Consider the following 12,437-nt stretch of genomic DNA (forward strand, 5'->3'; position numbering starts at 1 on the left):
GCTGCTTTAGCTTTGTGAGGGGAGTAGAAAAGGGGAAGGAATCCCATCCCAGCTGTGGGACCTAGGGAGAGGTCCCACAGCAGGCCACGGGACTTGCTGGAGAGTGAGCGACCTCCACAAAAGTGATGTTATCTGCTGTGGTGGTGAGAGGACCCAGAAGGAAGAAGCACATCAAGACAAAGGTGCAAAGAACAGGTCTGTCCTCGGGAGAAGAAGAACCAGACTAAAAAGCTAAGGGATAAGAGATTCCAAAGAAACAGTGGAGGGTTGTTTGCAGACCACTTTAAAGAAAGGCCAGGACAGATAAGCCTCAGCACTCGGGGCATTTGCTGTACCAGCTCAGGCTGGCCACATTGGTGGGTCTGTTTCCATTGGGTGCCAGGTCCTCACTCTTCTGCTGCAAATCAGTATTGCTTTTATAGTATTTTACTCCCATGCAGAGTAGCTTGTCCTTCAGGAAAGCATCTACTTATCTGCATATGGAGGCACCTTGTACAAAACATTGATTATTATATTTCACCAATTAAAGGATCATTTAGCAGGGCCATCTAGGATCCAGCAGTCCCAGGAGAGGTTGGGCACGTGGTCGTTGGCACCTGGTGTCAGGTTAGCCCTCGCTGGGCTGCTTCCAGGCAGATGCTTTAATGGGGCCGCAGTGTAGAGTTGGCAGCAGGGGACCGAGGAGGGGCTGAGAGGGGACAAGGAAGACCGCACTGCAGGTGGGCACGATCGTGTCCCTCCTTTCCAGACCCTGATGACCTCATCTTACGAGAGGCTGAGAGGAGGAGTGGGTCAAGTTGTTTCTGCCTCCTCTTGACTCCCGATTTCTTCTGCCCAGTTGCCCCCGTTGGAATGAATTGTTCTTTTTGTGCCATGTGCTTTTCATGTACTGTCACTACTTGCTAAAGAATCCAGTAGCCACACCTCTCCCCTGCACACCGTGAGTCCTCCTACTGACCTTCCTGGGGCTGGCTCACCACAGTGTCTCCTCGGGGGCCCCGGGAGTGAGCCAGGGGGAGATGTTCTGGCTTCAACAGCACAAAAATTATCTTCAGTTGTAAAGACATTCCTTTCAGCCTTAATTTAACTTCCTGGCTTCAGACCCTCGGGTCACTCCCCAACCTCCCTTTATAGGTGGAATCACTTTAAAATGTGGTCCATTTGGTATTTCCAGTTTTCTGGGATGCTTTAAGTCTAAGGCAATGACCTCAGGGTGTGTCCACCTCTCCCAGGCGGCAGCCCTGCGGGTGTGCAAGTGTGGGGATTGCACACATTCCCTCCAAACCAAGCAGGGATGAGGGAGAAGAAGCCATATGAGGAATTTGACTTCCAAAATGGACTTTCCTCTTTTAATTCCTTATCTTGGAAGGTGTTTTTAAAGTCTGCGAGTACTTGCATACCCCATAGTCTCCATTCTCCTCTGAGTACGTGATGTCGTGGAGTGGCTTTTCTTTACCCAAGATACTGGGTCTCCCTAATTCTAGGAGCTGACTTGAATGGGTTAGATTGTGCCGCCTGCAGAGTGTTGGCTCTGATCTCTAAAGGCGGGGGAGTTTATATAAACTCCTTCTTCTCCATCTTGTGGGAACTTGGGGGGAGTATCAAGAACTCTATGGAGAAAAGGTTTTATATCACTGCATAAAGCAATATTAGTGTCCCCGCCAGAGATGACCAACATGACTAGTATGTAAATTAGTTCATTTCATTTCAGCAAATTGCCTTCAAGAATTTGGTGCAGAGAAACCGCCAAGCAGAGCAGCAAGCCAGCCGGCCGCCGCCCTCCAACTCTGTCATCCACCTCCCGTTCATCATCGTGAACACCAGCAAAAAGACGGTGATCGACTGCAGTATTTCTAATGACAAGTAGGTTGTCCAGGGGAAGAAAGAGTGTCCCCTCAGCCCCTTTGTTTCAGCTGTGAGCTTCAAGTCAAAGTGAAGAAAATGCCATAGCCGGTTTTGTTAAAAAGAAAATAATCCCCTCAGTTGATATAATAAATGAAAATATCTTAATTTATGCATATTAAATATTGAATATTAAATATGGTCTTTTGGTCCAATTCGCAGGTTTCTTTCTCATTTCCCTAATCATACATCTTTCTTTTGAGGAAAACGAATGCAACTTGTTAGGATTCTTATGAGGAAGACTTCCTTAATGTTGCACAGAGAGCTGAAGTGTTAATAACTCTCCAGCTGTTTGTGGAGCTCTTTTTGGCTGTCGTGGGTCAGTCACAGGCAGCCCCTGAGCCTGAGTTTAGATAGAACATTATGTGCACTGGGATAGGTGGTTTCCTAGTGTATTTCGTGCCGATAGTTTATAGACAGGAATTGATAATAGTACTTGAACTGCTCCTGCCATTTGTTTTTGAGGTTATTCATTTCATGTCGTTTAGAAATTTTGAAAAGATACGCTAGATAAGAGGGAACTGAGGAGAGAGAAGGGTATGTTTGGGGCGAGTGAGTGGATTCTGCCCTGGCCCCTTCAGCCAGGTGTACGCTCTTTCAGTCTCAGAAGTCAGACGGTGTTATTCCTACTTTCTCCCCTTCAGATTTGAGTATCTGTTTAATTTTGACAACACGTTTGAAATCCACGATGACATAGAAGTATTAAAGCGAATGGGAATGGCTTGTGGACTGGAATCAGGAAGCTGTTCAGCCGAAGACCTTAAAATGGCAAGAAGTTTGGTACCTAAAGCTCTGGAACCTTATGTGACAGGTCAGTGTGAGCCGCGGCGACGGCCCCGGTGGTGGCTGTGTTGGCCTGGGCAGACAGCGGGCCTCCCGGAGTCCCTGAGTGGGCAGTTCCTCCTTTGCCAAGTGCGAAGCCACGCATTTAGGTACGAGAACAGCGAGACAAAGAAAGACTGATTGGCACAGCGTGGTGGGTGGTGACGGGAAGAGGCAGTGACGGCGGGTGGTGTGGCCTGCCAGGGCTAGTTGTTGTTTGAGAGCTCACGCGTCACGCAGACAGATCCCTTGTGGGTTTGCCCGTGTAGCTTATATGAGGAAAGAGTTAAGGGGAGTCAGAACTTCATCTTTCAAATTTGACCCTGAATAGGGGGAAAATTGAAGTTCTTTGAGGAATGTAACAGAGCTGGTGGCTTTTCCCCCTTCCTAAGTCAGTTAATACGGTCACCGTTAAATAACAAAGTAACCAAGAAAAAGCATTTTAAAAAGTATTATTAGTATTATTCTGCTCCTGTAAATGATATAAATGACAACATAAACATGGACAGTGTTTCTTTTTTATGAGCCTTTATTCTGGTTCTGTGGCTCTCGTTCTGGTACCTTATCTGAATTGTCCTAGCCGTAGACTCACAGTCTTGATGGAGAGAAATTAGGAAGTATACTCTCACCTCTCATAATTTCCCTTTGTCCTAAAATCAGTCTGAATTTATTCCTTAAGAATTAATTGCTTTGGAAGAGAGGTCATAAAGTTCTTCCTTGTAACTGAAGGATTGGTAAACCATCCCAAAATAAATGAAAATCTGTCCTGACTTTTAATGCCATCCAGTGAAAACTAATCCTCATTATTTCAGTATCCAGCAACCCTCACTGACTTGCCACTGGATCCAAATTCTTGGTGGTACAGTTCATTTACATCCATTTCCTTTTCTCCTGTTCTTAGTGGAAATTAATCCACCATCCTCTAGACCTGAGTTCTCCAAAGTGGAGTGCAGGTACCCAAGAGGGGGTATAGGATGGTTCTTGGGGGACAGGAAGAAAAGCACTTGTATATATATTTTTTTATTTCTACCTTTTTTTTTTACTTGTTTATTGTATAGTATAACATATACAAAGCAAAGAAATAAAAAAGCAATAGTTTTCAAAGCACTCTTTTAAAAGTACTTCTACAAAGGTTCCATGAGCTAAGACTACTTTCCAGAAACCTACAACCTCCAGATGGGTCCCTGGATCAGTTAAGTCCCCAAATCAGAGGGGCCAGCCTCTCCAGAACATCAACTAGTTTCAGCCCCTCAGCCCATGTTACCGACAGCCCTTTCCAACATGAAAAAGTTAGAATGGGCAAATCACAAATTTCATAAAGATTGGGAAAAAGAGCAAAGGAGAAGGTGGAGTTATAACAAGATAGGATTTTTAACAAATGAGTATAACTGCTGAATCATTATATTGATACTTCTTTTCATCTCAGTATCTTAGAGTAACTAATAGTAAAAGCCTAAAATTGTGGAATTGTAACTCCTACCAAACTCTGAAGTCTCTTCTATAACTAATTCTTGAGCTATGCTTTGAAATTTACTGCTTTTTTTGTATATATGTTATTTTCCACAATAAAAAATCATAAAAATATCAAGTGTGGACCTATAGAACACATAATAAATAAAGTACAATAAGTTCAAGTCAAAAAAAAAAAAAAAAAAGGTGGTTACAGGACAGATCCCAGAGTTTGTCATGGTCTACCACATGATCCTTTCATATTTTTCCTTCCAGCTGCTCCAGAATATAGAAGGCTAGAGGGCTTAAATACTTTTTTATCATCACAATCAACTTTTTTGTGAATAATAATATATATGCAAAAAAGCTATACATTTCCAAGCGCAGCACCCCAGTTAGTTATAGAACATATTTTAAACTGACATGGGTTACAGTCTCACAATTTTAGGTTTTTATTTCTAGCTGCTCTAAAATACTGGAGACTAAAAGATATCAATTTAGTGATTCGGCATTCATATTCATTTGTTAAGTCCTGTCTTCTATGTATAACTCCACCATCACCTTTGATCTTTCCATAGCTCTCTTTGGGGTTGTTTAGGCTATGGCAATTCTGAATTTTTGGTATTGGAGGAATCTGTCACTAATATGGGGTAGGGAGATGAAACTGTCTGATGTTCTGTAGAGGCTGGGCTAGGTTTCAGGACTTACCTGGACCAGGGACCCATCTGGAGGTTTTAGGTTTCTGGCAAGTTACTCTAGTGCCTGGAACCCTTGTGGAATCTTATAAATTGCCCTAGGTGTTCTTTAAGATTGGCTGGAATGGTCCTGGTGGGGGTTAGCAGGTTATGATAGGTAGCAAGGTGTACCGGAAGCTTTCCTAAGAGCAACCTCCAGAGTAGCCTCTCAACTAGATATTTGAACTCTGTCTGCCACTGATACTTTATTAATTACAGTTCTTTCCCCCTATTTGGTCAGGATGGAATTGTTAATCCCAAGGTGCCAGGTCTGGATTCATCCCTGGGAGTCCTCTCCCACATTGCCAGAGAGACTTTCAACCCCTGGATGTCATGTCCCACCACGTAGCGGGGAGGGCAATGATTTCACTTGCAGGATTGGGCTTAGAGAATCTGAGGCCACATCTGAGCAACAACAGAGGTCCTCCAGAAGTAACTCTTAGGCATGTCTATAGGTAGTCTAAGCTTCTCCGCTACATACATAAGCTTCACAAGAGTAAGCCTCATGATTGAGGGCATGGCCTATTGATTTGTGGTATATTTGTTTTTATCTCATCTTTTTATTTGTACTTTTTGTTTGATAATGTATATGCTAGTATTGGTGCAGTAGCATATGTATATTGTTCATAAGTAAATACACGTACATATATTAAAGATTTTCATGCCTTTTTAGAAAGCTGATAGGAGTATGAGACTGAAAAAGCAGGAGAGTACCACACTAGACACCCAGTAAGCTCTGTAGGGGTAGGGACTTCGTTATGTTTTCTTTGCATTTATACAGCATAGTTAGTGCCCAGTACATAGTATAGTATACGTTCAGAAATATTGAATGAATGAATCCTTTGAATCATCTTTTGTATATTCAAAGTTGTTCATATGTTTCCCCTTAGCCATCTTATTTCTGTAAGCATAACTCTTATTCCCTTAGACTGTCCCTGCATCTTGCGATATTTATATGTTCTGTGAGTTTGACTTTATCTCCTTTCTCTTTTCAGAAATGGCTCAGGGATCAATCAGCGGTGTATTTGTCACATCATCAGGTTCAACTTCAAATGGCACAAGGCTTTCTGCCAGGTGACAACGATTTATAATTGTATATATGCAAGAGTGTGTGACAGCATCTGAGTCTTATCTCATGTGGCACCTGTAGCACGGCGGGGTCCCCAGAGGGCTGGAGTGAGAGGTTCCTGTGGCCAGTCGATGTGGTTGAACTGTTGGGATGAACCTTCTTTGCCATCAATTCCATTTTTATCCCTGCGGTTCTCAGAGTGTCTGCCATGGCAGAGTAAATATTTTGCTTGGCAGAGTGAAAGGTTCCCCTCAATAAATTCCAACAAAATTGTATAAATGTGTACCTGAATTCCTCAGCTATTTAGAACTTGATTAATTTTGCTAAGACAGCTTAGATTATCAACACTTATCTGAAAGTGATTTCTTAATTTATACCCCCATACCTCCACCCTTACCCCTCCCAATTCAGAGGCCACTTCAGAGAGAGCAGAATTTAGAAAATGACACCAGTAGCGTGTCTTCTTGTGTGGAAAGTGGCTTTCTTTTCTGGGGGCTGGCTTTTTTCCCCTAGAAAGTAAAAATAATGTGATTTTTACTTTAAAAAATTTAGCACACATAAGTAGTAGCAAGAATCATCTCAAATCCTACTACCCATGGGCAGCCACAAATGACAAATTTCTCTCCAGATTTTTTCCTATTTTTTTAATACTTCAAATCACAATGCTTATAATTCTGTGCTCTGCTTTTTTCCATTTTCCATTTCTTCATATGTGTTTTTCTATGTTAATGAAAGGAGCTTTATTATTTAAATAAGAGTAGATTTAATGTTTGACCTAGCAGTCCCACTTTTGGCCATTCACACTAAGAAGGCAATTGTACAAGAGCAGAATGTCATACCTGGGCATTTGTCTTAGTATATTTAAGATAAATATAAGATAATTTCAATATTAAATATTAACAAAACAGTGGTTTTATTACTGATTTTTACATTATTGTATAGTATATATTACTATATATTAGTCTTAAACAGGATATAAAATGTTAAATTTAAATTTAAAATAAATTAGGAGCTTTCTATAAGTCCAATAGTAGAGATAGAATTAGTAAATTATGGTATGTACATACTTAAAATGGAATATTCTGCAGCCATTAAAAATGATCATTTGGATTTATATTTGACATAGAGGCCACAGCATATTGAGTGAATCAAATATAGATATACTGTGATTCATGTAACAACCAGATATGGGTAGTATAGCAAAATGGTAGGCATAGAGGTTTTGGCGTCAGTGCTGGGTTTGGAAATCCAGGGTCTGCGAGCCTTGGTTTCCTCATCTAATAATAGTTTATTGATTTGTGTAAGGATTAGTGAAATGTTAATGTTAGTAGAGTACTTTGTGTAAAGCTTGCATAGAGTAAGCTTTTGATCGATATCAACTGTCTTTGTTTTTAATTATAAATCTCTAATCATGGATATGAATAGAGGTTAATTTGTAAAATGTTTAACACTGGTTATGCTAAGAGATGTGATTTGGATATTTTTAAAACCTTTTATCTTTTAAGATGATTAAATTTTATTGATTACTGATTATTGATTGATTAGATTTTTCTGTGACCACAAGTCAATTTGTATAATGAGAAAAACAAAGCCATTGTCATTTCAGAAGAAAAACTAATTTTAATAGTTGCATGATATGTTTTATGAAGACATGATTTATATAAATGTCATCCTTTATGTTGGACATCTAGGTTGTTTCTAGTTATAAGTTTCCAGTTCTTGTTTTGCTAAGTAGGATTTCCCAGATTAGAATTACTCTAATCAAAAAGCATAATGTTTAATGGTTTGTTATTGTATAACATTAATAATTATCAAGTAAAATTTACTGGAGTTTATGCATATGATTTATGTTAAAGAAAAATATCTTTTAATGTTAGAATGCATTGTCAAGCTCTGGTTTTAGGTAAGTTTTTGTAGTGCCACAAATCTTTTAGGGTTCTTAATACAGGTGTACCTCAGAACTTCTCTGGATTCAATTGCAGAGTACTGCAACAAAGCGAGTCACACACACTTTTTGGTTTCCCAGTGCATATAAAATTTGTGTTTACACTATACTATAGTCTGTTAAGTGTGCAGTAACATTAGGTCTAAAAAAAAAACAATGTGCATGCCTTAATTAAACACGAAGTGAGCATGTGCTGTTGGGAAAATGGCACCAAAAAGACTTGCTTGATGCAAGATTGCCACACATCTTTGATTTGTTAAAAAAATGCAGTATCTGTAAAGCACAATAAAGTGAAGTGCAATAAAACAAGATATGTATGTATGTACTGGCAAATCAGAACAACCCTCTTTGCTAGTTATTTCATCCAGAAAAAAAAAATTCCTCCTTTTCAAGTGGTATTATAGCCATATTCCCAAAACAGTTTAGTCCTTTCATGTCCTGATAGCTTTAAAAGGCCTTAGCTATTTAAAGGTTAATGTCATTCATTTTGTGTAAAATAGTGAAAAGCATAGAAGTTGAAATATCAGAGAGGATATGGTAGTACTGTATTTGGACTTTTCTTAGGGACAGATATCATAGTGGGTTTTTTTCATTTTGTTTTCTTCAATTGCAGGAAGTGCTTTCACCTTTCATTTAAACTATCTATATCAAATTTAAATTCCCAAATTTAAAATTTGGCATCCCATCAATACTTGGCGTTACTTAGACGAGTTTTTCTTGCTGCCTGATTGAAATGTTAAGGAAATCAAAATTACTTTTGATGATAACCTAATTATGTCATAGTGGAAATATGCCTGTGACCCTCTTCTCCCTTCTGTTGCTAGTGTGGGTGATGACTTGTTGGTTCTATGAGGTAATGAATGAGACCTCACAAGCATCATTTTCTGTGTTATTTATAAGACATGTTGGTAGTCCAGTAGTTTTGTATTCAAGAAGAAGGGCTGGAAGAGAACAGGAAAAGAGCGAAGACTAGTGATGAAGTGTTGGCCTTCTGTGTAGTATATATTTAAATAACCTTTTTTTTCTGTTTGTGTTTGTATGATTGGGAGGGAGGGGGAAGCCCTAAATCTCTTTTAAATACCCGGTCTGTGGTTTGACTCAGCCCTTTGAGTTCAGTGAGGAGGAAGTGGGCCAGAGCTGACTGCCGCTGCTTCTTCTTGCAGTGACCTGACCAACGGTGCAGACGGAACATTGGCCACGAGTTCCAGCGGGTCTCAGTACAGCGGCTCCAGGGTGGAGACGCCCGTGTCTTATGTTGGGGAAGACGACGACGACGATGACGACTTTAATGAAAATGACGATGAAGACTGATTGTCTTGGCTTGTAGACTCCCCCGCCCCCTACAAATTCAGCTTCAGGAAAAAATTGTTAGGGAAGAGAAACTTTTTTTTTTCTTTAACATGGGTTTTTCTTTTTCTTTTTGGCCTACCCCCAAAAAGATATTGGTAAGCTATTGAATTTAGATACACACCTCCAATAAGCAAGCAAGGATGGTTTTCCGTAGGATTTTTAAAGATGTGCTGTGGATGTGTGTTTGGACACCAGTGTGCTGATGCAGAGTCTTTATTTACTTCTTAGGATTTTGTGTTTTCATTTTCTAATTTTTTTTTTTTTAATTCACAGTTCATTTTTGCCCCCTTAACAATTCTTGCTGAGTTTGCTAAAGAAATTGTACTTCATCCACATCAATGAAAATAAAATGCTATCCTTTTGTGGAAAATGGTACACTGAATGGCCATTTATTTGCAGTGTGTCTTGAATGGTGCCACTAACCGATGGATAGCAAGATTACATAGCAAGTTTTTATTTTGTTAAATCATGCAGTGTCCAAAGAACCAAGCAAAATAAGCAAAGCTCTACTTTTTTCAACATTAAAGCGCCATAAATTTTATTATGCCTTTATTTTCCCTTAAATTATATTAACTATTGTGATTCCATCAAGCTTTTATACTTTTTTTTCCCTCTGTTTTGCAGCAGACAAATTACAAAGGTTTTTGTTTGTTTGTTTTTTGTTTTTGTTTGTTTGGTAAAAGTTTATTGCCATGCTGGTGCAGCTATATAAACTATCTTGAAGGCTTGGAATGGTTTATTGCTTATGGTAAAATTTGCCTGATTTCTTACAGGCAACGTTTGGAAACTTTTTATTATATAGTTGTTTACATACTTATAAGTCTATCATTTAAAGACATGTACTGAAACAAATGTTGTATTTGTTTCGTAAGCATCTTCCTGTAATCTATTATAAAGTTGAAATTAAATATAGAGAATGTTTTAACAAGTTTTTTAACTCAAAATTTGTCAATCATTTTTAATAGTTCTTTTTTTATAAAGAGAAAAAGGAATTTCAGGGCAGGCAGTAGTCTCTTTTAAAATTTATTCACAAAACAATTAACTGCACAGTTGCTGTTAGCTGCCTGTTCTAAAACGATAGTCTTTTTATTGAAACACAAATAAACTTTTCTGTAATATTTTATGAAATATAAAGAGACTTTAATTGTTTGACTTGTTTAACTTGGCACTGTTAGTTTTTATTAATAAAACGTGCATGGGCATTTTAAACAAGCTCTGTGTTTTTCTAATTCAGGATTACTATCTAGAAATTATTTTAGCTTGCCAGTCTTACTCTACAGCTGACTGAAAAGTAGGTTGTCAGGGCCAGGAGTTGTGTGCTGGCGATTAATGTTGGTTGGTGTTCCATCCCCTTCTGCTGTGGGAAGCTGTGGTCGAAGGTCCCCTCTTCCCACCCAGCCTGGTTCTGATGGCTTGTTCTGGAGTTTGCCTTGGTGGCGGTGGGGAGGTGGGAGGACCAGGATGCCCCTCTCCAGCCAGGGGGGGGCTGCAGGAAATAGACAGTGCTGTTCACACGGCTGCCGGTGGCGGGTAGAAAAAGTGTGTTCCTTGACTTTTTCCTGAATCCTAAAAATTGAGACAGATTTTACATTTTGACTTCCAGAAAAAAGAATAAGATGGGCAGGTATGGAAGGAGAGTTAAGCATTCTATTTGAGTTGGCTAAATAAATCACTGTTTGCATGTAAGACTGGTTATCATAAAAGTGTCAGTTTAGAAGAAGGACTTGGAAACTGGTCCTTTTGTCCAAATGTTAAATTTATTTTAAATATCTCATGGGTGGCAAAACATTTTTTTTTTTTAATGGGGGAGCATAGATTATAGAACTTTCTCTATTAAGTAGATGTACAGTCTGCATTTTCTTACTCAGGGGGGATGTCTAGCAGTTCAGTTATCTGTGCCTGTGTTCATTCATCGAGATTGTATTGGAGCCCCCATCACATGCCTCACCCTGCACTGGGTGCCGGGGCACAGACGACAAAGAGCTGCCAGGAGCTGATTGATTGTGCAGGGCACTGTATGCGAAAGTGTGGGTTTATTCTGAAGCTCCCAGGGAGGAAGGAAGCAGCATCAAATTTCTGTGAAAAATTGTTGCAAGATGTAGAGGCTGGATTGAGAAGGTGAGGTGGGAAATGGGAATCTAGCAGGTCTGGGCTAAAGATGGTGAGTTTTTGGACTAAAGCCAGGAGAAGGAAAAATTCAAGAGACAGCCTCAGCAGCACTTGGTTCTGAGTTAGGTGTTGTGATTTTGGCTTTGATGGAGCAGTTTGGTGAGTTTGCTAGTTTGGGCCACATTGAACTGGTGGATATATTGCAGGTCTTGTTGGAGGTGGCCTCTGAGTCTGGACCCCGAGGAGAAGTCTGGGCGGTGGCACCCGTTTGGGAGATGTCAGTGTGAAGTGGTGGTTTAAGTCATAGGAAAGAGCAGGATCGCCGGGGCATAGGGAAGGCTGGGGGAGGGGGATGAGTGAGCATAAGGAGGAAGGTATGGGCAAAGCATGTGCAGTCAGGGGAAGCCAAGGAGATAAGACACTCATGGAAAGAGGCATGAGAGTCAGTGTCTCCAGAGAGCTCAAGGAAAGGCTGCAGGTCCCTGCTTGGGCTCATCAGTTTAGTACATCCATAGTCACTTTCACGGTTTTCTTGGGTGAGTAGTAGCAGAAGCCAAAATTGGTGGGTTGAGAAATCAGTGGAAAGTGAGAAAATTGAAAGTGATACTGTGCAGATTACTTTTGCAAGAAGTTCAGCGTTGAAAGTAAAGACAAATAAGATGGTAGCTCAGAGAGCCCCTTGGTCTGGGGGAGCCACTTGGCAGCTTTGGGAAAGGAGTCAGTGGCAAGGCAGAGCTAGATGGGAACAGGATAAGGGACACAAGGACAGGTGTGAACCTGGAGGAGTGGGTTTTCCCAGATATAGGATGAGTAAAGAAACAAATAGGTATCCATACAGCTTAATTTTTTAATTTCCTCTGGGAAGTAGAAAGAGAAAATTGCCTGGGAATGAGGTATAAATGAGGGAAATATGTTTCAAATGAATCAGTGTTGGCACCAGTTAATATGACTGTCAAATACTTGAATGAACAAATTTAATTCATTGACTGTGTCCTAAATCCATCTGTATTACCTCCCTGTTTTAACTATTTAATATAGAAATGCTCTTGGCAGCAGG

General features: G+C 40.0%; 1 protein-coding gene across 7 annotated transcripts in view; it reads left to right on the plus strand.

Moving 5' to 3' along the window:
- Nucleotides 1-10,789, plus strand: part of TFDP1 (transcription factor Dp-1) — a 121,814-nt gene extending 111,025 nt beyond the window's left edge. For 6 of the 7 annotated variants that reach the window (XM_077158759.1, XM_077158761.1, XM_077158763.1 and 3 more), the window contains exons 9-12: nucleotides 1,712-1,863; nucleotides 2,547-2,713; nucleotides 5,903-5,981; nucleotides 9,085-10,493. In XM_077158759.1, the coding sequence (XP_077014874.1) occupies nucleotides 1,712-1,863; nucleotides 2,547-2,713; nucleotides 5,903-5,981; nucleotides 9,085-9,232 (546 nt within the window). In that variant the 3' untranslated portion in view covers nucleotides 9,233-10,493. Of the gene's footprint in view, nucleotides 1-1,711; nucleotides 1,864-2,546; nucleotides 2,714-5,902; nucleotides 5,982-9,084 lie in introns of all 7 variants that reach the window. The other variant, XM_077158765.1, reaches the window with a different exon arrangement.
- Nucleotides 10,790-12,437: the final 1,648 nt, after the last annotated feature.

The sequence above is a fragment of the Tamandua tetradactyla genome, chromosome 4 (genome assembly GCF_023851605.1).
Source record: "Tamandua tetradactyla isolate mTamTet1 chromosome 4, mTamTet1.pri, whole genome shotgun sequence".
Lineage (NCBI taxonomy): Eukaryota > Metazoa > Chordata > Mammalia > Pilosa > Myrmecophagidae > Tamandua > Tamandua tetradactyla.